Genomic DNA, 24,898 nt, shown 5'->3' with positions numbered 1-24,898 from the left:
GTTTATTTTACATTCTTCTCAGCTTAGGAAAAACCTAAGTTGCTTTAAAACATATATAAAGACAGTAATGACAATTGGTTTGTAGGAAGACTTAGGAAGGGGGATTCCAGTCATGTATCTTGCTCTAGCCCAGTCCAGCTCTGAGCAACCTTCCCTGCAATCCTTTAAATCTGTTTCACATCACACCAAGTTCCATGCACAATGGGCTAAAACCAGCAAAGAAGCCAACATTTTCTGATAATTCTGAACATGCATGAAAATGTTCAGAAAGTCAATTTACTTGTGAATATTAAGTCTGGTCAAATTAGGATCAAAAGTGGGTTAGACAAGGTAACTGTTACATGGATTTGTAACTGGTTGACTGGCCAAACCCAAAGGGTGCTCAACAATGGCACCCTTTCATCCTGGAGAGAAGTGACCAGTGGGGTCCCACAGGGCTCTGTCCTGGGCCCAGTGCTATTCATCATCTTTATCAATGACTTGGATGACAGAAATGGGAGCATACTTATCAAATTTGCAGATGACACCAAATTAGGAGGAATAGCTAATACTCCAGAGGACAGGAACAGCATTCAAAATGACCTGAATAAACTAGAAAGCTGGGCCAAAGCTAACAAAATGAAATTCAACACGGAGAAATGCAAGGTACTGCACTTAGAGCGGAAAAATAAAATGCACAGATATAGGATGGGGGACACCTGGCTGAATGAGACTACATGTGAAAGGGATCTGGGAGTCCAAGTAGACCACAAGTTGAACATGAGTGAACAGTGTGATGCGGCAGCTAAAAAGGCCAATGCAATTTTAGGCTGCCTCAATAAAAGTATAGTGTCTAGATCAAGGGAAGTAATAGTGCCACTATATTCTGCTCTGGTCAGGCCCCACCTGGAATATTGTGTCCAGTTCTGGGCACCACAATTAAAAAAGGGCATTGAGAAACTGGAGCGTGTCCAAAGGAGGGCGACTAAAATGGTGAAAGGTATGGAAACCTTGCCCTATGAGGAACGACTCAGGGAGCTGGGGATGTTTAGCCTGGAGAAGAGAAGGTTAAGAGGTGATATGATAGCCCGGTTTAAATATTTGAAAGGATGTCATATTGAGGAGGGAGGAAGCTTGTTTTCTGCTGCACCAGAGAACAAGACCCAGAACAATGGATGCAAGCTACAGGAAAAGAGATTCCACCTCATCATTAGGAAGAACTTCCTGACAGTAAGGGCTGTTTGACAGTTGAACACACTCCCTCGGAGTGGAATCTCCTTCTTTGGAAGTCTTTAAGCAGAGGCTGGATGGCCATCTGTCGGGGATGCTTTGATCTGGATTTCCTGCATGGCAGGGGGTTGGACTGGATGGCCCCTGCGGTCTCTTCCAACTCTATGATTCTATGATATATGTACATTCTAGAGCAAACAACAACAACAAAAATACAAAGTGTTTTTTTTATTTTTTTATTTTTTAATTAATTTTAATACATAATATACATACTCAAAATATATACATACATAAAACACATAACAATTGTTTGTTTACCTAGACAGCATGAACTTATCTTATATCCTGAACAGATAGATAACATTAAAAAAACAAAACAAAGTGTTATAGAGGTACTAAAGCTGGGTTCAAAATCTTACTACAGTTTTTGTTTTGGGCCCCTTAGCTTGAATACCAAGTCTGGTGGCTCTGTGAGTGTAGGTATTCTATAGGTTCTTGCTTGCTTTATTTATTTTTCCAATTTCAAGTTATTCTAATTTCTCTGTGATCAGTTTAGATACAGTAAGAGAGAGGCGTTACATTGCATTGTAGCTAATGAAATAGTCTGTTGTCCATCCTTCCAATTTTAACCATATTGCATCATGTTGTATTTCTTTTAGAGCAGTGAGTCCCAAACTTTTCTGTGCCCCACAATTCTAGGAAATGTTTGATTAATGTTTGCACATCCTACAAAATTTATATCACATATGAAGATGAAGAAGTCTTGTTTTTATTTTTTAATCACAAATTGAATCACACACAATACTGCAGGTGAACAAATTGATCTTAGAAAATAAGCTTTGGATTCAGTGTATAAAATGCAAATCTAAACTGAGCAATTAGATTCTAATTTATTTAGAAAAAGTATAAACAGTGAAACAAATCCCAACTGTGAACAAAAAATTCAGTTAAGTCTTTGCTCTTGGTTCTCATTTGTGATTTTGTCAAAACTTTTTTGTTGACTGTTATCCACAGGTCTAATTGTGGATGCCGGCGATTCCTAAATTTTGTCTTGACTGATCCTCTGGGCTGAATCCAGATTTGTTTTCTCATCTGAAGTGGGTTTCTTCCAGGGGGTGAGGATTTTTCTCTGTTGGAAGAAGGGATTCTTTTATCTAACCTAGTGTTTGCTGCATTTGTTGCTCTAACACAGATACTCTCAAAATCACAATCATACAGTAAACTATACATCCAGTCCTTGACGTGAACAGGTGTCTAGGTTAAGCTGTTGGTGGCATTTCTAGATCACTAAGGGATATTTTTCAACTTGAGTGCATTTTTTTTCTTTCTTTCCTCCCCTCTTCTTTTATTTCATTTCATTGCATTTACTTCACCTAGCAACAGCCTGTCTCTCCAAAGCAGGCTTGCCTGATATCTTCAGAATGGTGGTCTTAAATAACTGTTGTACTATTTAATTAATGATGTGCTGCATGATTGTATAACTCCCGGAGCTCCAGAATTATGCAGGAAGGAAAATCCAATACGTTGTGTACACTTGTCACATATTCAGAATTCACCTTGATAATCATGGAATGAAGGAATACAGAATGGGGCTCTGAGCAGAAGTTCATAATCCTTTAGGAAATGGTATTACTGAAACTGGCACTTGTGTGCTGGTTCTATTTTGTTATTCCCCGAAAGAAGAAATGGTCTAAAAAATTGTGTGGCAAATTTCTTCCTATAGTCTTGTCGACTGCATATATACAGTTATGACTGTTAAATATCATTTAGAAATATTTGTATCTGTTATGTAACAACAGCTTTGTGAGGCAAAATTGTGCCATTTCAACAATTAAGCCTTACCTTCAAATGTATATTTATTTTTACAGAAACAGACTGAGGAGCGGTATTCTTGTATGCTCTCTGTTATTTTGGTTTAATGTTTTGTTTCAAAACATTTTGTAGCAGAGCTCCTGGAAGGATTTAACGAATTGTTTTTGTACATTCAGTGGATATGGAAAGAAATAAGCCAAAGTGATATTTTAATAACAGGAAGACAACTGTACACAGATAAAACATATTTTTACATGGTCTTTGATATTTTATATCACTTAAAATCATTTCAACTGTTACAAAAAGCAACGTTTTTCTTTCTAGGGAAAATATATTTTCAGTTTCTGTAAGGCATTCCATTTTTAGTTTCTGATATTGCTCTATCTCTTATTGATTTCCTGGCAAATCATGGCTATCTAATTTTACCTGCCTTTGCATTGATTTCCAATAAGAATCTGGTCTGTTCATAAAGAATCAGGATAAGTTGCAACTCAGATTCAAAATGATTACAATTTAAAATAGTTTGTTACTCTTATACTTTTCAATAAAATAGTAATCATGTTTCCAAATTTAAAATCCAGAATACTGGTTTTATTGAAGTTTTACCAATGCCCGGAGAGATTTGACACTCCAGAATGAATTGCTTTTATTGATCAATTTGTTGTAATCTAGCATATCTTTAAGAGCACAAGTCATTTGGAAAAATATTATCATATACACATTCCTATTTTTTATATGTAATCTACCATTCAGCTTCTGGCAATATAGCTCCTAATTTAAATGATTGCCTTTGAATATTTATTTTGTTAGAGTGTAGAAGATTTTAAAACTCTGATTTATTTTACTGTTTTAAACAGAGCCTATACATTAGCAAGAAAACAAAATTCTTAAAGATATAAAAGTGTATCCTATATCACTGTATAAATTTCATATTCATTTTCTTTAATTTAGTTCAGAGACAAAATAGCAAATTGTTTCTCCATATTGCATTTTTAATAATATTAAAGCTACCATAATTATTAATCTTCTTGATAAATGTTATGGCTCTACATTTCATTCAAATGAGTATTTATGATATGTGCATAGTCACGTAGATCTTTTTAGAACTGCCTTTTATATGAAATTGCTTTCTTGACTTGGACACTTGTTATTTCATGCTTCTGTTGTGGAGCAAACATTTCACTGTATTGGTGAATGAGAAACCTAAAATGGATGAAGATGACTATTTCCCTAACATGCAGTGAGAAATAGTTCAAGACAAAATGGATTCTCTGCAGTTCCGTATGGAGCAAGCAGACAAGCTCTTTAATCAACCACAGTTGGATTTTCTTTTCATATTCTCGTTTTATGCACCCTACGATGATTGTTAATGATTAATTTAATCCTATTACAATATTGTACAATATACAAAAATATTAAATCACAAACACTACTTTTCTTACTGGTACTGATAAAAAATACTTATAAATTTACCAGATTTCTATCTGTTTTTAATCTGCATTAATTCATTTTCTGTCAGTCTTATTTATAACAAAGTTCTATACATCCCTAAATTGATGACCTGTTGTTTAAATAATTAATGAGGTTAAACACATGTAAACCTACAGTAACTTTCCTATGTGATTCCCACACATGAATTGGAACAAATTAATTCTTTCTCTCATAGGTGAATAATTTAAAGTCAGTCTGTGCATAGTGAAAAAATTATTGTTGATGGCTGCATAAAATGAATTAGAAGTTTGTTTTCTGTGTTGTGATAATATTAGTAGTATTTATCTGTCAACACTGTAGAATAAGGGAACTAGATATAGCAATTGCAATATATTTGAAATTACTGCCGAAGCATGCTTAGATTATTTTTGCAAATGATTATGATGCATTTCTACCTGTTTAAGTGTATCTATGTAGCAAGGAGTATATTGCATAGATGACTATCCGCAGAATATTAGATAAATTTTAATTAATGATGAAACTACTTGCTGTTTCTAAACCCAGAAGAATGATACAGACAAGGATTAGGAAAGCTAAAAAATTTCCAGTCACATAAAGCTAGAAATAGAACAAAAACCTATAAATCTATGAGTAAATGTTTTTTTTTAAAAAAAAGAAAAAGGTGTATTTTTATATTTTCACAATGCCGTCTGTGTGTGATACTTAAAAAAAAAGCTTGGTGGATTTGTTAACCCTTCCATATAATAGCAGACATTTAGGGAGCTTGAAAACATTAAATGATGAATATTATGTGCAAAGCTCTCTTCTTCCTCTTTCTATATAACATGTCAGTATGTTGTTGAAGTTCAGTTTATCCACAATCTTATGTGCTAATGAATACTTGGTAGTCTATGCTAATACTTCAGTGGATGCTGAACAATTTAGATGTTAAGCTTTTTAGGAAGAATGAATGATGGCTAATGATTATTTAATGACATATTTCTGGACTGAAAGGCACTTAGCACTCAAAGTGTACTGCAAAGCCTATTTCTCAAGGCTCCAGACAGGTTTATTTGGTCTCACCTTGAAGAGAACAGTGCTGTATTGATTTTATTGGTGTGGATTTAAACACACTATTGGCTTAGAATAGTACCAACTATGCAGCAGAAAATCAGCACCCTAATCCTTATGGTTACTGAATGCATTTTGATTCGAGATGGTTGGAAAAAGGAAGCAAAATTTTAGGTTGAATGCTGAACTTGATTTAAATCAGCGTAAGTGTTCTGTTGTACACCATGAATAGAATGAGCAAGCATCAGCTTTCCTAGAGCAAATGGTTTTAATTCCATCACATATTTGTGATGTATACTTTTACCCAACAGAATGGTTTACACAAATGCATAATAATTTATAATTAAGAAGGATGATGGAGGCATTAGATAAATTGGAGGGACTAATTGCATGAAACCTTCAGATTCATCTGAAAACCTGTTGTGCTTTATGATTCTTGGCATAGCTACATTGGACTTTGAAAGGAAAGGTGACATAAATATTTTAAATGAATAAATATGAACAGAACTGGGTCTCTGATTCTAATATTCATCTTTAAGGTGCCATATGTTAATGCATTCCAATTTTCTTTTAACCTCATCAAGTGCTACCTCAGTTTGGAGGTTTACTGCTTCTTAAGAAAGTGGTTTCAGGCTAGGATCTAACAAACAACCAAAAATAAGGTGTAAGAGGGTTACCTTCAATTCTTTGGCATTTTCATATGAGTGAGCACACATCAATTCATTAAATGATCAGTTCCTAAGAAGCTCTGGTTGCACAGTGGTTAAATGCCTGTACTGCAACCACTAACTCACAAACCACAAGCTTGTGAGTTCAGTACCAATCGGGCTCAGGGTTGACTCAGCTTTGCATCCAGTTTAGTGGGGGCAATACACTTACACATTGTAAACTGCTTAGGGAGTGCCTAAGTGCACCGATAAGCAGTATAGAAATGTAATTGCTATTGCTATTCAGGCCATAAATAAATTCAGGCCATAAACATATTTCGAATTCCTATTCAAGATGATTAGGTAAGAAAACATTGGTAAAGTTCATTAGTTCATTCTTGTAAGCCACTGGGAACTAGTGGTATAAGCAAGTACAGTGTGCCCTTGCCTTATGCAGGGGATCCGTTCCAGACCCCCTGTGTAAGGCAAATCCTGCACCACAGGTGCACGCCCCATTCACCATGTTAGGGCTTGCCATCAGCATAACCTCAAATCCGCGGATGTCGAGCCTGCATACTGTACAGGCGCGCTGTATATTCATGTATGTACTACCAGGCTAGGCAGCACACATTATAGTGAAGTAGTAACTTTTATAGACATACTTTTAGGGATGGATTCATAATGTTCATTTTTAAAATAAATTTAGGAGCAACTTTTTTCAATCATTCAACTTCAAAGCCTGTTATGTGCTGCTACCCCTGTTACTAGGATTGCATAATTACCTTAACTGGAAATGGAGAATGTGGAACATAGGGGTTAAGATACTGCATTGTGAACCAGGAAATCTCCTTTTCTTATTCTGTCTCATAGAATCATACAGTTAGAAGAGACTGCAAGGGCCATCCAGTCCAACCCCCTGCCATGCAGGAACTCCCAATCAAAGCACCCCTGACAGATGGCCATCCAGCCTCTGTTTAAAGACCTCTTAAGGAAGGAGACTCCACTACATTCCAGGGGAGTGTGTTCCACTGTTGAACAGCCCTTACTGTCAGGAAGTTCCTCCTAATGTGAAATCTCTTTTCCTGGAGCTTGCAGCCATTGCTCCAGGTCTTAGTCTCTGCAGCAGCAGAAAACAAGCTAGCTCCCTCCTCAATGTGACATCCCTTCAAGTATTTAAACAGGGCTATCATATCACTTCTTAACCTTCTCTTCTCCAGACTAAACATCCCCAGCTCCCTCAGTAGCTCCTCATAGGGCAGGGTTTCCAGACCCTTCACCATTTTAATCGCCCTCCTTTGGACACGCTCCAGTTTCTCCACATCCTTTTTAAATTGTAGTGCCCAGAACTGGACACAATATTCCAGGTGGGGCCTGATAGAGTGGCACTATTTCCCTTGATCTAGACACTATACTTGTATTGATGCTGCCTAAAATTGCATTGGCCTTTTTAGCTGCTGCATTGCACTGTTGACTCATGTTCAATTTGTGGTCTACTTGGACTTGTAGATCCCTTTCACATGTAGTCTTGTTCAGCCAGGTGTCCCCCATCCTATATCTGTGCATTTCATTTTTCCGTCCTAAGTGCAGTATCTTACATTTCTCCGTGTTGAAATTCATTTTGTTAGCTTTGGCCCAGCTTTCTAATCTATTATGGTCATTTTGAATTTTGATCCTGTCCTCTGAGGGATTAGCTACTCAGCCTAGTTTGGTGTCATCTTTAAATTTGATAACTATGCCCCCCATTCTTTCATCCAAGTCATTGATAAAGATGTTGAATAGCACTGGGCCCAGGACAGAGCCCTGTGGTACCCCACTGGTCATTTCTCTCCAGGATGAAAAAGAGCCATTGTTGAGTGCCCTTTGGGTTTGGCCAGTCAACCAGTTACTAATCCATGTAACAGTTACTTTATCAAGCCCACATTTCACTAGCTTGTTTGCAAGAATGTCATGAGAAACCCTGTCAAGGCCTTACTAAAATCAAGATATACTATATCCACAGCATTTTGTTCATCTAACAAGCTGGAAATTTTATCAAAAAAAAGAGATTAGATTTGTCTGGCATTACTTGTTTCTCTGAAACCCATGTTGACTTTTTGTGATTATGGCATTGCTTTCTAGATGTCCACAGACTCTCTGTTTAATGATCTGCTCTAGAATCTTTCCTGGTATTGATGTCAGACTAACTGGACGATAATTGTTTGGATCCTCTTTCTTCCCCTTTTTGAAGATAGGAACAAAGTTTGCCCTCTTCCAGTCTGCTGAGACTTCTCCTGTTCTGCAAGAGTTCTCAAAGATTATTGCCAATGGCTCTGATATTACATTTGCCAGTTCTTTTAATACCCTTGGATGTAGTTCATCTGGTCCTGGAGACTTAAATTCGTTTAGATTAACAAGGTATTCCTCTACTATCTCTTTACTTATTCTGCGTTGAAATTCCCCTGTTCTGTTCTCTGCTCCATTATCCTCAGGTTGTGCACCCTTTTCCTTTTCTGAGAAGACTGAGGCAAAGAAGCTGTTGAGTATTTCTGCCTTTTCTCTGTCCCCCTGTTAGCATTTTGCCATCTTCTCCACGCAGTGGCCCTACTATTTCCTTCTTCTTATTCTTCATATTAACTGAGATTACTAGATAGCTTTAGGTAAAACAGTCTCTTTGTCTCTCCTGCTTTCCCACCATTTATTGCCCTCCTCTCTCATCTGCATAAGGGAGATAATAATACTGATTTACATTACAGGGTTGTGATAAGGTTTAAATTCCACAGAATTATTAGGTAAATCCTAAGTATTATTACGACTAGGCATTTCCCTAATATTGCTTTTCATTATGCTGCTTCTGTATCAAGTTGTTGTTATTGTTGCTGTTGTGCATTTTCTGTGTGTGTCTGTGCACACTCTCACGCACTGCATTTGGCTTATTGGCCAGCTTGAATAGTGTGAGATATATTTTAAACAAAAGCCCATTATTTATTTATTGAAATATTCTATTCTGCCTTCTGTTGTGAGTTCTCAAGGTGGCATACAATTTAAAACAATTCCAGACAAAAATAAGAAAACATTTTAAATACGTTAAAAGCATATTTAAACACATCAATGAGCTAAAACAGCATAAAAGGCCAAAACAATTAAAGCTATGCACATGTACAATTAAAGAAAGTAAGGCCGGTTACAGACCGGCACTTTAGTGCGTGACGAGCACGCACTAGGGTTACAAAAGGGCGGTGCTTCCGCAACGCCCTAACCCTAGTGCGTGCTCGTCACGCACTAAACGGCGGCGGCCCTTCCATACGGCCGCCACCGTGAGGACGTCACGGCCACACCACCTCTAGACGGGGCGGCGCGGACATGACGTCCTTGCTCCGTGCCAGGGCGCTTAGTGTGCCCTGAACACGGAGCAGGAAGGAGCTCCGTTTCGGAGCTCCTTCCTGGTTTAGTCCGCTGGGCGCAGCCTTCAGACGGCTGCGCCCAGCGGACTAAAAGAGAAAGGGTCCAAGCGGCCCCTTTCTCTTCTCCCTGCCGCCGCGGGGTGTCCTTGGGGCTTGAAGCCCAGGGACACCCCTTTTCAGGCTGCGGGGAAGCGGCGTTTTGCTGCTTCCCCGCAGCCTGAAAAGCGGCGGATCGGGGCCTCAGCGGCTGCTGCTCTGCACGCTGAGGCCCCGATACACCGGGGAAAGGGGCGGGTGCAGACCGCCCTAAATGGGCAGTCTATAACCCGCCCATGATTAGATCCCAAAGGCTTGAATAAAAAGCCATGTTATAATTTGGTGCCTAAAAGAAAGTGACACTGAGGCCAATTGGGACTCCAGAGGAAGGGTAGTCCATAAAAATGATTCCACATTCCTCTCCATTGTGACTGCAAGATATATTGCTCCCAATAGGAGTGGGCATCTGTGACAGCTGGGGAGGAGGAAAACAGATTATCTCCAACCAAAGCAGTATCAAATTTTGGCCCTAAAATGCCCCATAAGCATTTTGGTGAGTCTCCCTCTGATGCTATTTTTGTAGAGTTCCAGCATCCCCCAAGAGTCTTTTTTTTTTGGGGGGGGGGGGGGGGCAAAAATTTGCTCTAAAATCTAGCGAGCCCAGGGGGGAATTTCCACAAAAGTTTGGGGACTCTCTGGGTCCCTTGTCCCAAGACTAAGGAAAAAAATGATCCCCCCCATACATTTTTTCTTTTTTTTTTTTCTTTTTTTGCTCCAAAATGCTTTCCAGGAGGAATATTTCTACCATGGGGGCAGGATTTCATGGGGGGCTTTTTTTCAAACAGGACATAAAGAGGAAGTGGTTTCTAACATTTGCCCAAAAAAGGGGATATTACTGAAACTGAGGTTTTTCCCCCCGTATCTTTGGGTCCAGAAAGATCCTCTTCAGAAAAAGGTATATCACCACTACCTTCCAGGAAGCAGACTCTTCCCCTTGACATAGTAAGGCATTTACCACCCTGCACCCATCGATTTGTTTTTTACTGCTAGATTTTAGCAGCCAAGATGAGCAATGGTCAAGCTTACATGTGGTGGGCATCTTGTCCATATCATTAGGTCACAATGGAAACTGATCCCAGGATACCTGGCCAGATGGAGTAATGAACTCTTTCTCAGACTTCATGATAATGTCATATCGGAATCTGAGTTAATGCAAGTTACTTTTTCCACAAACTGCCTGGCAAATTTGTCAAACCAGATGATGTATTGCTTTGAGCATTGGACTATAACTCTGGAGATCAGGGTTTAATTCCTGGCTTGGACATGGAAACCCACTGGGTTACACACTCTTAGGCCCACAAAATCCCATGATTAGCTAATTCTTGTAAACCACTGATAGCTAGTAGTATAAATGAATATATACACTCATGTCACCATAAGTCAGAAATCACTTGAAGGCACACAATAGGAGCAATGGTTTGGTGCTCTTCATTCAAAGCACTTGCAACTGATGGAAAAGTGTAGCTTTACCTCAAAGGTGGCACAGCAGGAATTTTGACACTTCAAAAATGACAGCACATTAAACTTCCATTATATGGTTTCACATGTATATGAATTTTTTTAAAAGTGCCTGTATACTAGGGCTAATGCAGCGTATCTTTGGCCCGTTACAGACGGGCCTAAAAGTGCGCGCTCTGCGCGTGCTAGGGTTAGAAAGGAGCGTCCTTTCCGGACGCTCCCAACCCTAGCACGCGTGGAGCACACACAAAATGGCGGCGCCTGTTCCACACGGCTGCCGCCATTACGACGTCATGACCACGCCACCTCCAAACGAGACGGCGGGGACGTGACGTCCTTGCGCCGTGCGAGGGCGCTTTGAGCGCCCTTTACGCGGCGTAAGAAGGAGCTCCGAAACAGAGCTCCTTCTGGAGTTTGCATCACTTCCGTAGCCTTCAGATGGCTGCGCCAGCGGCACAGAGCAGAAAGGAGCCAAGCGGCCCCTTTCTCCTCCTCGCCGCCATCACCGGGTGTCCTTGGGGCTTGAAGCCCCAAGGACACCCCTTTCCAGGCCGCGGGGAAGCGGTCTTTTGCCGCTTCCCCGCGGCCTGGAAAGCGGAGGATCGGGGCCTCAGAGGCTGCCGGTCTGGCAGCTGAGACCCCGATACAGGGGGGAAAGGGGCGGGTACAGACCGCCCCAAATGGGCGGTCTGTAACCTGCCTTTGATAAGCTTTGTTGTATTTGGTATCTGGTCTTGTTACTTATCTCTCCAGCATTTCTGATCTAAACTTCTTGCCTAGGTTTTTTCTGAAGGACCAAACTCCTACATTGATCCCAATTTATACAGTTGAATTTCACTAGATCCCCATCAGGTATTTTCTCTTCCTCTGGGGACCGCCTACCAACAAAAAGGCTTCTTGCTTATAAGGAACAAAAGTAATATGTAGTGGACAGTTGAAATATATGTGAACAAAATAATGGGACATAAAATACGTGAACACCTTAGCCTTGATCAAAATCCAACAGGATATGTATTTTGTAAGAACAGAAGTCCAGCTTTGGAGATTACCCAATTACAGGACTTCAGGAAGCCATTAATCACTGGGCTTTGTTGCTAAGTATTTGGTTTAGATTTTCTATATCTCTGTTGTGTTGCAATCCCTTTAACGTAGCTTAGACACCAGAAAGCAGTTGGGCCACATCTGCACCTGGGAAAAACATCCCCCTTTTAACCACTCCTTCCTCAGATTTGGGATCCCGTTCCTCCCATGACCAGTACCACCCCCACCCCCCACCCCCGGTATATTGTTATTTTTGCCATTTTCCAGTATTTGGGGACATTTTGGCACCCACCCACCTGTTTTTAGGCTTGTTGATCTTTTTCCTCAACAGGTAATAGACAGATAGTACTTCCCTTCTTGGGGGGGGGCAGCTTCTACATCTCTAAAAAAGAGTAAAAGTGGTGGGGAAAATATTGCTAAATGACAAAAGCTCCCTCATCTGGATGCTTGGTGGGCACTATTGCTATTTGCTTGGTAGAAACATTTTAAGGGATTTATTTATTTATTTATTTATTTATTTATTTATTTATTTATTTTGGACGGGAATGTGTTTGGAACCCAAAATTTTTAGTGGGGTGGGACACAGGGAACCTTCAGAGGCTGCAGTTTGCACAGCTATGCTTTAACCATAGAATCAAAGAGTTGGAAGAGACCACACGGTGGATCCGGTCCAACCCCTGCCATGCAGGAATACACAATCAAAGCAATCGCAACAGATGGCCATTCAGCCTCTGTTTTAAAATCTCCAGAAAAGGAGAGTTCCCCATTCTCTGAAGCAGCATATTCAACTGTTGAACAGCTCTTACCATTAAGAAGTTTTTCCTAATGTTTAGGTGGAATCTCTTTTCCTGTAATTTGCATCCAAGCTTGCTCCATGCTCAATATGACATCCCTTCAAATATTTAAACATAGCTATCATATCACCTCTTAACCTTCTCTTCTCCAGGCTAAACTCCTCATAGGTCATGGTTTCCAGACCTTGCTCCCATTTTGGTCACTTTCCTCTGGACACACTCTAACTTGTCAACATCCTTTTTGAATTGTGCTGAGAACTGGACACAGTATCCTAAGTGAGGCCTGATCAAAGCAGAATAGAGTGCTGCTATACTTTATTGCTATAGCCTAGAATCTGGGTTTTTTAGCTGATGCATCACTCTTTTGACTCACGTTCAACTCATGGTCTACTAGGACTCCTAGATCCCTTTCACATGTACTGTTGTCAAGCCAGGTATCATCCATCCTATATCTGTGCATTGAATTTTTACTGCCTAAATGTAATATTCTACATTTCTCCTTATTGGAATTCATTTTGTTAATTTGGGCCCAGCTTCCTAATCTGTTACGGTCATTTTGAATTTTCATCCTGTCTTCTGGGGTATTGACTACCCTCCAAATGTGGTGTCATCTGCAAATTTGATAAACAGGACCTCTATTTTTTTGTCCAACTTACTGATGAAGATGCTAAATAGCACTGGGCCCAGGACAGAACCCTGTGGCACTCTACTGGTCATATCTCTCCAGGATGAAGAGGAGTCATTGGTGTGCACCCTTTGGGTGTCTGTTCTGTCCTATACTTGAAGGAATGTCATATTTAGGAGGGAGCTAGATTTCCTGCATGGCAGGGTGTTGGACTGGATGGCCCTTGCGGTGTCTTCCAACTGAATAGGGCATATTTTAAATATATCTTTAAAATGTCCTATTTGGCTCATGGATAGTGTTATGAGTTCCATTTTGTTTTTGAAGGAAATGGGAAGAACCAGTCTTTAGCTGCTTCTTCTTTTTTATTGAGAGTGGAAAATTTGTGTGTGGGGGGTGAACCTTAATAGAATTCTAATGTATTTGCTACTGCTACTTTCAACTGTTTTTGAAAGACGACATGGGCCTACAAAGCTACCCGGTATAAATTAAACCAGTGGTTCATCTAGTTCAGTACTGTCTGCTCTAATTAGCATTGGCTCTCCCAAGGTCTAGGTAGATGTCTTCCCAAGCCTTGCTATTTCAGATCCTTTGAATTGAGATGCTAAAAACTGAACCTGATACAATATTCATAGAGAAAATGTTCTGCTACTTAGCTGTAGCCTTAATAGCAATTGTGTTTTTGTCTTTAGTTTAAAAATTACTACAGGTTCATTCCCCCTTATGTGGAATTCTGAAATCCAAAATAGTCCAAAATCCATAACTGTTTCCATGGGTGGCAGAGATTGTGACACCTTTTCCTTTTAATGCAGAACATTATTAAAAATATTATATATAATATTAGATTAAGACTATGTGTATAAGGTATATATGAAACATAAATGAATTCCATTTTTAGACTTGGGTTCCATCTCCAGTCTCATTGTATATATGCAAATACTCTAAAATCTGGAAAAAATTCAAAATTCAAAACACTTTCTGTCCTAAGCATTTCAAATAAGGGAAACTCAGCCTGTACTGTTCAAAGAAAGCTGTTCAGTTTGTACATCTCTGCTGTCTACTTATATACTCCCTTCACTCCCAAAAGGTTTTTGGGAGCAGCAGACCATTGAAAACAATCACTAGAAATAAACAACCAAAGCAACAATAAGAGTAACAATAAAATAACATTGAACTATTAATAGTATATTAAAACATCAGAACATGATGGACATGGACATGTTAAAATTTTTGGTATTTAGCTAAACTTTCAGGCCAGTAAAAGCCGTGAGTAAATATAAAGGCCTTTATTTTTTGTGAGAAAAATAAATAAACTGGCATCTCATTCCAGAGATAGGATTCCACAATTGACAACCCTATCCATGGCCCACTTGACTTCAGATGACAGAGGGACCCAAAAGAAGTTCTCTGGGAACAGCTAAGGGCCTGGGCAGGCTAATGTAGGAATAAGTCCTTGAGATACAAACTTATCCCAAGCTTTGTAGACTTTAAAACTCAGGAAAAAAGTACTTTGAGATGCACTTGAAATCCAGCATGCTAGTTTCAGAATTGCTGAAAGATGGTCAACTTGCCCAATCCTAGGCCACAGAGTCCCAGTATTTTGTATTGACTGAAGCTTCAAGTTTTCAGTGGCAGCCATGCCTACAAGGCATCGTAGTAGTCCAAATGAGATGTTAGCAGAACATCGATAAGCATAGCCTATTGGTCTCTTCAGAATTGCAGTTGTACACTCATGTATAGTGGGGTCAGCTGGACAGTAAGCTTTGTAGTCAGAAATGGGGGAAAGACTTAGCTGCTCAGAATCCTAAGATATATTTCTATAAATAATAAATGGGTCTGACATTTTCACCTCCAAGTTTTTAATTCCTAATACAATAACAGAGTACTATCCTATGTCTAATAGCAGATATAAAGTATCTGGGGGTAGTCTATCTCCCATAAAATACTCTTTAGCCTTAATTCAAATCCATTGATTCCTGTTCCAGTTAAACCTGTAGAACTTAATATGTCTTTTAATCCTTTTATTGTAAGCTAGGATAAAATTAATTTTACACTAGGACTGTGCAAAGCCAATTAACATGATCTTTAGAGTTATTTAGTAAAGTGCTTCAAACTGTTAAATTTATCCTGACCTCTTGGTTGCACTCCCTGACTGCTTTTTAAATGAAGTAATCAATATCTTGCAACCTTTTAAACAGCTTAAACTTTTTCATATTTTTGCCTATATTTTATTTAAACAGATTAGGGTGAAAGAATACACATCTGTGCTCATGAACTGCTTCTCTAAAACCGTTTCTTTTTAGTTTTAGTTCTAATCTTGTTTTGAAATCTTTTTTTAAATATGAAGGCAGAATGTCCATTTTGCTAAAACCAAGCAAATAATGAAGAAATCTGTCACTTCCATTTACTTAGTGCATGGAAAACCTGCTATCTCTACAACTTAAATGCAGAAACCTTCCCCCTTCCCCAATGTAGCTTCTGTTTTTCACATAGGGCTATTTGAGGTTATTAATTTTCTCACTGTGATAGGGTGATCAACCGTCTTGTCAAGAAAATGGATCTTCGTGTCACCCTTTAGCATGATTAAATGGAGGCACATCACTGTGAGAAAATACCAAATTTTCACGAGACAAATGAAACTTGTAGTGAGGACAACTTTTATAGACATTATTTCATTTTAAAATCTCCCATTTGGCTGTCGGTTTATTTGTTGGAAAAGGCTGCCATTAATTGCATGTTTCTACTAATAACTCAAAAGACAGTAAAGGCAAAAAAGAAAAGAAGGAAGGAAAAACCAAAGCCCATGCAATTTCTTATCTGAATCTCTTTTGTACACCAAAAAGTTATCTAGTGTGTTCTGGTGAACAGAGCTCTATTTACATAAACTATGATGTTAATTGGTCTTTCTTAAACTGTTCTTCATTACCACTGACCTTTCTAGCACTAAATATTTGTGGCTTTAAGCATGGAATGCTCAGATCATATGAAGAAATCAGCACCTTCAGTATACTTTCTAATGGGTACTTTGTGCATAGGTCTTAATTAGGCGTAACTTGCCAAAACTTAATTCAAAGCAAAACTCAAAGTCTGTGACAATTAAGTCAATATGAACTTTAAAATTTAGAAGCAGATGTATATTGATACGCTCTTCTCTCTCCAGGCTGTGAAATACAATAAACCCAATGTATGATTTTTCAGCATAATGGAGCATTTGGTCATAAATATATCACAATAAAGGAAGGGTTAACCTGAGGTTGCTTTAATCAAAAAGAAGGAAGAGCAACAAGAGTTTCTTTTCTTTTGTTTGGGGGAGGGTTTGCAAGTGCCCCTGTTTAATTTCCTACTGGAAGCAGCACATGTGTTGCCCCCCCCCCCCCCCTGTTTCTTTTCTTTAAACAGTGACCATTGCAGAGTCTGAGTGGCTGGGGTCAATGCCTTGCCTATTGATCAGTATCCCTGCAGTCCCCAGCTCCAGCATCTGCTTCATTGGCTTCTTTCAGTGCCTGCTTCAGTACATTAGAATAGAAATCCATAACCAGAGCTGTGCTCATCCGAGCAGGGGAAGAAACTAAATTAAATGGTATAAAACAATCTTGGATCAGGAGTTTGTGCCAATTCATCTTGATCTAAGATGTCACACCGGGCTTTCTGTCTGAGCACCTGGGCTAGGAGGCAGCCATAGTGAAAATAGATGGAGCTGCGATCATTCATTTGTCAGCTAAGGAGCTCGGCAGCGGTTAGCAATTCCCTTCTGCAGAGGTCAGCTGACAGAACAATCAGTGCAACTGCAGAATGGAGCTTTCCTTTGAACTATTGTTATGGAGCATGCTTCTTCAGGGTGGAGGGGGAGGAAAGGGGAGTGTAGTGGTTTCCTTCTAGATCATTGTATTCGGAATGAAACAAATTAAAAATGGATCTGTTTAGGCAGACTTCAGTTGCAGCCTGGGTAACATTTGGCCAAAGTGATTAGATATACAAATTATAGCCAATTAAAATGGTTACAAGTCACTTAGTGTGGATCCCGTTTTCATCCTTCCTTTGTAGAAAGTAAACTATTGATCTTCTTCTTCTTCCTTTTTTTTCTCATTGTGAAAGATCAACCACCACCCATCCCCCCCCCCCCCCCCTTTGGGTGTAAGACAATCAGAGCTAGAGCTGGGCTGGGAATCTGTTTTCTTAACTAACATTTTTATGTTCTTATGCTGCAGGTTGGACATACAGTTGCAAAATCTTTTTATTAATTCACACTTTGTTAATCTTCAGACCTAGTAATTCTCACTGAGCACCAAGTGGTCTCCTCTGATTTCTCTCAAAAGAGATTTAACACCATTGTGCAATAAGGAAGGGTCAAATTTTTTATCATATTGTTCAGAATATATGGAAATGCAATTCCTAGCTGAAGAAGTTGGAAATCTATCTCAAACATAGAGGTCAAAATTAATTCTTAGAAGTAATCTCCTTGATTGTTGTAAACACTTTCAATCACAAGCACTGAGACGTCTACTCATATTTAAACAGGTATCATGTTCTTTTCTTCTAGCACAAGGCCATCTAGTGTTTGTGGTGTTGTTATTTCCCTTGCATACCTGATGAATACTCATCTCCATTCTCCATGTGTGCATAACATCTTGAATGCCTGGAATGCTATTGTACAGCTTTCAGTTGTAGCAACACCCACAAAGTAACATCCATGAGAATTTTAGGGAAACAGGGATCACTGCCTCTTATATACTGCATGCTTTGTGTGCCTTTGACTCCAAGTTTAGTTTGCATTTGGGGGGAAAACACTAATACAAGGGAGAGGGAAACTTTCAGTTTCATAATTATCATTTATAATATGTTTTTATAAAATGTATTTTAGATATTACTGTTACTATATGGTTATTTTACGGTTGTAATCCCACTTCGATCCACTGGGAAAGGCAGGAAAATACAAATAAAATTATTATTATTATTATTATTATTATTATTATTATTTATTGTTACAAGTGATTCTTTCTCAGGACTGATGTTTATCCACTTTTTTAAAAAATGATATCTCTTGAAGGACCACTTTTTCATATTATTATTTTTGCACAGGAAGTCTTTCAGCATGCCCCGCCTCCCCCCCCCCACACACACACACAATTTGAAACACTACTGTGTACCATGGAAGCTATCATAGTTTCAGGTATATGGAATAGGTATGCTGGCATAAGAAAAAGCACACTATGGATTCCACCATCTGGATATGGTCTACTGGAAAAAAGACCTACACTGCCAGTAATTAGCATCAAAGATAAACCTTGCAGTGGATGAAACCCTGAGAAGTATAGTGAAAGTGTTTGCACGTTAAAAGGACTACCCAAGTTGTTGGGAGCAAACTGCTTGTTTCTAATAAAGCAAATATCAGCACTACTTAATCATCATTCTAATGCTCTTTATCTTTTAATGTAGGTTCTCTCTCTGGACTTCCACAGATGAAGAAGATATCTATGTCATATGAAGAAAGGCGAAAGCAAGCTACTGCTATTGTTTTACTAGGAGTAATTGGAGCAGAGTTTGGAGCAGAAATTGAACCTCCAAAATTGCTGACCAGACCACGCAGTTCTAGCCAAATTCCTGAAGGGTTTGGTTCAACAAGTGGTGGATCCAACTATTCACTAGCAAGACATACTTGTAAGTTTCTTTCTACTTAATCTCTACTTGATCTCTACTTGAAGTTTGCTCCTTCATAGGTTTCATTAAATTATGACTTGGTTTATCTGCAATGGAAAAACAACCATGGCTTTTCACTATGGAAATAAACTGAAGCAAGTGTTAGTTTTCAGTCTCTTCTCCCCTCCCCTTCTCTTTCTTCATGATCAGGGAAGTGGATTAATGTTGAAAACTCCTCCTTTCAAACTAATAATAGTTTCCTATAATGTACTTAGGGATCTGTGGTTTCTTTAAACCATGGTTAATGAAAACAAACCAGTAGTCTTGTATTTGTTTTGAGTAACCGTAGCCTAAGCAAATCACAGTTCTCATAAAGAACTATAGGCTCCATACAGACAGGCCAAAATAAAGCTGCTTCGGGTAACTTTGGAGGTATGCTGTTTAAATGATACATGTGTCCTAAGAGTCCGGAAGCTACGCCAAAGCTGCACTCCAGTCATTAGGACTGGATCGTGGTTTTGGAGCAGCTTCCAGACTCTTAGGACACATGCATCATTTAAACAGCATACCTCCAAAGTGACCCGAAGCAGCTTTATTTTGGCTTGTCTGTATGGGGCCATAGTTAGTTTGAAATGAAAAGATTCCATTTTCAGGGGTGACATCACAGATCATTCTAATAAGAGACAACATGGTTTCTTGTTACATATGAACTGAGCTTATGTCTCAGTTGCTAGTTATAAAAGTACTAAAGAAATAGGCTAAAAGAAATAAATAAAAGAAGAAAATATTTCGTGATCAAGCAGTACAATCCTGTGCATGTATGTTCAGAAGCAAGCCCCTTTAAATTCAATAGAATTTTCTTCCATGTAAATATGTATAGCACTGCACCCAAGAATGACAGCAGGGTTGAAAGAGCTACTGTTGAATATATCTAAGAAGAACCTGAAGAAAAGCCATATATTTAAGAGCCTTATTTAAGCTTATTGAATGTTTATTGTCAAATACCTCTGTTTATTGTCAAATGCTTCTATCAATGGCTAGAGAGCTTGAGATGGAGGGTGCTGTTGCATGCATGTCCTCCTGTTGGACTTCACATATGCAGTTGATTGTCCACTGTAAACAAAATTCTGGACAAGATAAGAGTATTTTAATAGACCTTTGGTCTTACCTGACATGATTCTTATGCCCTTAATTCACAACATGGATTCATCAGTCATATGCAAGGAGGGCATATAATTTTCTGACTGTTAACCCAATAGCTCATACCCTTTCTCCTCCACTTCGCTGCATTTTACTTCTCTCCTTGCCTGTGAGAAAACTTTTCCTACTGCAGTATAGTGTCCCATTGATTACAAAAATACGCTGTACTGAGCACATCTGTATTCCACCCATCATCTCTCTGTTTGTAGTCACTAGCAGTGCCCTAGGCTGCTTAAAATGGTAAGTGAAAGCGAAACAACAGTTACCAATCCAGAAGTTCACAGTGAGTTTATCTGAAGAGAAAATCTGAAAAATTTGTCTTGGACTTGTTGAGGTTCTTTCCATCCTCTTCAAGGAAGACCACTCTTTTTTGTATGGGCTTCCAAACTAGATTTATCTCCTGATGTTAGCCATTAACTGCTGAACCAATGTCTTTTCTGGCTGTCAGTCTTCTGTTGAGTAACACCACAGAAGTGTGCTGCATTTCTGCAGTTACAGTTTCTATTCTTTGTGTTCCTTATAAACAGGAAAACTACAAAATTGAATACTGTGGCAATCCCACCTTTTGTGCTAATGATGCCTTAAGTAAAACAGTGAAATGCAAAACTAATTGTTCAAGAATGCGTTGGTGGAAACTTCAGGGTAGTTTCTTCATTTTTCTTTACCCAATTTATCAATTTTTTTAGTGATTATCAGAATAATTATATAATCTAGTGCCTTTGGGTAAATTCCTAAAGGTTACAGTAATACTCATCCATTTTGCAGGATCTTATAAGGTTGAGTGCTCAAGAGCAAAGTATTTTTCTAAAATCAGAAGTGGGTGTAGAATATTGTTCTAAAACTAAGTGATTGTGGGACTAGGTGTCAGTTGGTGATGAAATTCCTGAACATTTGGCTGTTGGAGTTCAGATCAGTTATATACAGTCATACCCCTGTATCCATGGGATATCCATTCTGGGCCCACCCCCACCCCCAGCGGACACAAAAAAAGTGGGACCTCAAGTCCTATTCACCCTAATGGCAGCATATTGTGAATGCACCTGATAGCATGAGCTTGTGATACGTGTGACCATTGGGGACAATGAGGCTTGATGTCTGTGGAAACAGAGGTCCGACTGTATATGGATTCCCCACATGACCTGCTCCACTGCAAAATCTTATTGATACAAATGTTCTGTACAGCCTCCTTTATGTTCATATTAATATGAATGATTACTGCTAGTAGGTAACACTGGGTTGGACTGAACATCTCTCTTCTCATGAATAGTCTCTTCTCCTGATTTTCAGAGTTCCCAGCTCCTCATTCAGCAAGGTCACCATGCAATAGGGTCTCACAAGCCTCTAGAATCTTCAGGAGATTGAAGGGGCTGCTATGAGGACACATAGATGAGAAGGCCCAGTTGTGGGTGCTTAATTCTGCTTCCAATGTTGAGATCATTGTTTGAAATGGAAATTGACATCAGTGTGTTTGGCTGTTTTAATTCTCATATTCTTCAGTTTCATCCTTCTGGCAAAACATCTGTATACACCTTTTATGTTTTGACCCAACCCCAGATGTCAATGTAAATTTCCTTCATTGGACTATCAGAAACTGATTTTGGTTTGTTTGTTTTCTTCAGAGTAAAATATTATTCCCTTGCATTATTTTTATTCTGTAAAATAATTTTGAGAGATAGGATTCAGCCATTTAATTTGCTTAGAGGAGAATGCCATGCTTATCCATAAGAGGTGGTTTATAATTAGAGCTGAACAGACTAATTTGATCAAGCTTTTACTTCTTGCCAAATTCTTCCTTCCACAATGACAACACACAAAGAACATATTAATAGTTAAGCCTACTTATCATTAATTGTAATTCGATGAGAGTCTGGGTGTTTTCTCTTTTGAATCACATCTTTTGATCCCTTTTCCTTTTCCCTTGAGTGCTGCTCCCTTGGAAGGAAGATCATTGACTCTTCCTTATACAGTTGCAAGTATATGATACCACAAGGCCCTTTGGGATTGCAAATATTGGCTTCCTTGTACTTTAGTCCTTGTAGTTGGCCACGTTCATTCTGTAAACAGATTTCAGCATGCAAACCACAAAGAATGAAATACTTATTTTTACTCTTGACTACTTCTAAATATATAATTATCATATGGAACTATGTTTGAATACTGTTTGATTTTTTTTTAATCAGCATTTGGCCTTGATTGAAAAAATAAGTAAAAGTGCATTTATTTATGGTTGTGGTGCCCATCATTTCTTTCTACTTGTTGACTAGTATGTGTCCAAATCATAGAAGATACCCAACCTACAAGTGGCTTTCATGCACATAATTCTGGTTTTGCAAGTATCAAAACTCTGTCCTGTGAATGCTTTCTGTGGGCTTCTGTTGGATCTTTTCTCATGTAACACCTCTACATGTGTTGTCATAGCTGGGATATTCTGAGTGATAATAACATGCTGTTGTATTACCAAGCATAATTGTTTATATCCATATTGCTTGCATTTGTGCGCCTCTTGTTCATCTGGAAAAATGTATATATTACACCTCTTTTATCCGGCTTCAGAAAAATCAGTGGGGGTGGGTGGGAAGTGGGTTTCATTAACCAACTACAGGTTTATGCAGAGGCAAAAATAGGATCTTTCTCATAAGATTGAGTTACATCATTTCAGTGTTTCTGAAAAGACTAGTTACAGTTTCATAGCAGAGGAATCAGCAAAGAACAAAATTATCAAATGTGAATTCTACAACCACTCTAATGCTAGAATTCCACCATTTATCTGGCACCAATGTGGCTTCAATTTGAGCTGTTGTTCCATATCAAAATCATTGGGAAGACTAACCTGGAAACCTCCTCCCTGCATATCTCCTTTATATGTGCAGTAAGTATTTAGGACATGATGTGGGTCACCACCTACAGTGTGAAGGGATACACCCCCAAGATTGATTTACAACCACAGGAGTAGAACAAGGTGCAGAAGTATGTTGTGGTTGTGTTACTTCAGGTCATTCCAACTTATAATAATAATAATAATAATAATAATAATAATAATAATAATATGCTTTATTTATATATCACTCTTCCAAAGTGATCAAAGCGGTTCACAGAATCATTTAAAACTTTTACATCATAAAAGCAGAATCTCAATGTATATATCAATAAAAACCAATAAAATCGAACATCGATAAAACATGCAAACAATAAAACAGGCAAGGAATCTATCAATTGTGGTTAATCATTCGTATCGGGGAGACAGTCTCTATGAGGAGTCCGAAGGAAATGCTAATCGGAAGAGGTAGGATGACCCTAAGGGGAACATATGAGAGTGACTTGCCCAAGGTCAGACCTTCTCAGAGTCATACCCAATGAATTTTCATGCCTGAGCGAGGATTTGAACTTGGTTTCCAGAGTCGTGGTCCAATGCTCAAAGCACTACACTGTGCTGGCTTCCAGTAAATTAAGGTTTCTTCCAGTTTTGTCCACAGGTCAGGTTATCCAAAGAAATGCATTTGTGCTTTCAGTATTGAATCTTTTTTTGTCTAATGTCCTCCTTAGATTTATGCTTTACTTTTCACGCATTAATTAATATAAGACATGTTGTGTCTGCAAAGGAGGAAGTGCAAGAGGAGCATTCTAGTACTCAGAACATGAATCATTATGAAAAAGAGTGACTTTATGGTATGAAATTATAAATATCCTGTATGAAAACAGATCTTACGTCTTTTACCTGGGCTATAATCAGTCATCTCCCCATCTCCATTACATATTATTTAGTCAAGCCATTCTGTTTAATTTTAGCTTAATATAATAACTGTTTGTTGTCACAGACAGAAAGGAATTTGTGGGAAGAAGTACCTGTAAGAAACACACACACACACACACACCTGCATGCTCCTGATGTGTCTCTTGCACATGGTGTAGTTCAGTACAAACACAACTTTGATATAACAAAGTATAACAATCCCTGCTCAAAAATGAGATCTAAGCCAAAAAGGCATGCTTTTGCTTCAGGAACATAATTTGCATAACAGATAGAGTTACCCTGTAACATGTAAAACTCTATCACATGTTTTCCCACTGTGGTGTGCAATGCAAATTAATTGTGATATTTCTGCTCTGTAAGGAAGGTTGTGATTCTTTAGGAATTCACACAGTGACCTTGTCTGACATCTCACATTAATCTCTGTTGACCTTACAAATGGCTCATGAGATATTTAATTATAAAATGCCACGTAAAGAATTTCTCATTACAGATTCACCACATCACACCTAAATAGGAGCTAATACTATGTTTATAAAGTTAAGGGGCTGATAAATCTGAATGACTCTTCTGTCCTGAATATGAAAATACTTGGCTCAGTCATTAAAGCAGTGTATTTTTCAAATGTTCTATCATCAATGCAGCTATTAATGATAAGCATTTTGCACTTCAACTTAGTCAATGTCATGTCCAAAAATACATTATTATCAGGTAACATAAATGTTGAGATTTTTTACGAATACTTGATTCAT

At 38.6% G+C, this 24,898-nt stretch overlaps 1 protein-coding gene across 3 annotated transcripts in view; it reads left to right on the top strand.

Annotated features, from left to right (window-relative positions):
* The window catches only part of WDR7 (WD repeat domain 7), a 333,095-nt gene that overhangs the window by 176,607 nt on the left and 131,590 nt on the right, over positions 1-24,898 (top strand). For all 3 annotated transcript variants that reach the window (XM_089497268.1, XM_089497272.1, XM_089497267.1), the window contains one exon: positions 18,998-19,219. In XM_089497268.1, coding sequence (XP_089353394.1) covers positions 18,998-19,219 — 222 coding nt within the window. The remainder of the gene's footprint in view (positions 1-18,997; positions 19,220-24,898) is intronic.

This window comes from Sceloporus occidentalis, unplaced genomic scaffold (genome assembly GCF_023333645.1).
Source record: "Sceloporus occidentalis isolate IW3139 unplaced genomic scaffold, rSceOcc1.0.p SCAF_1, whole genome shotgun sequence".
Lineage (NCBI taxonomy): Eukaryota > Metazoa > Chordata > Lepidosauria > Squamata > Phrynosomatidae > Sceloporus > Sceloporus occidentalis.
Note: the sequence above shows the minus strand (reverse complement) of the source record. Positions and strands in the feature narration are given on the sequence as shown.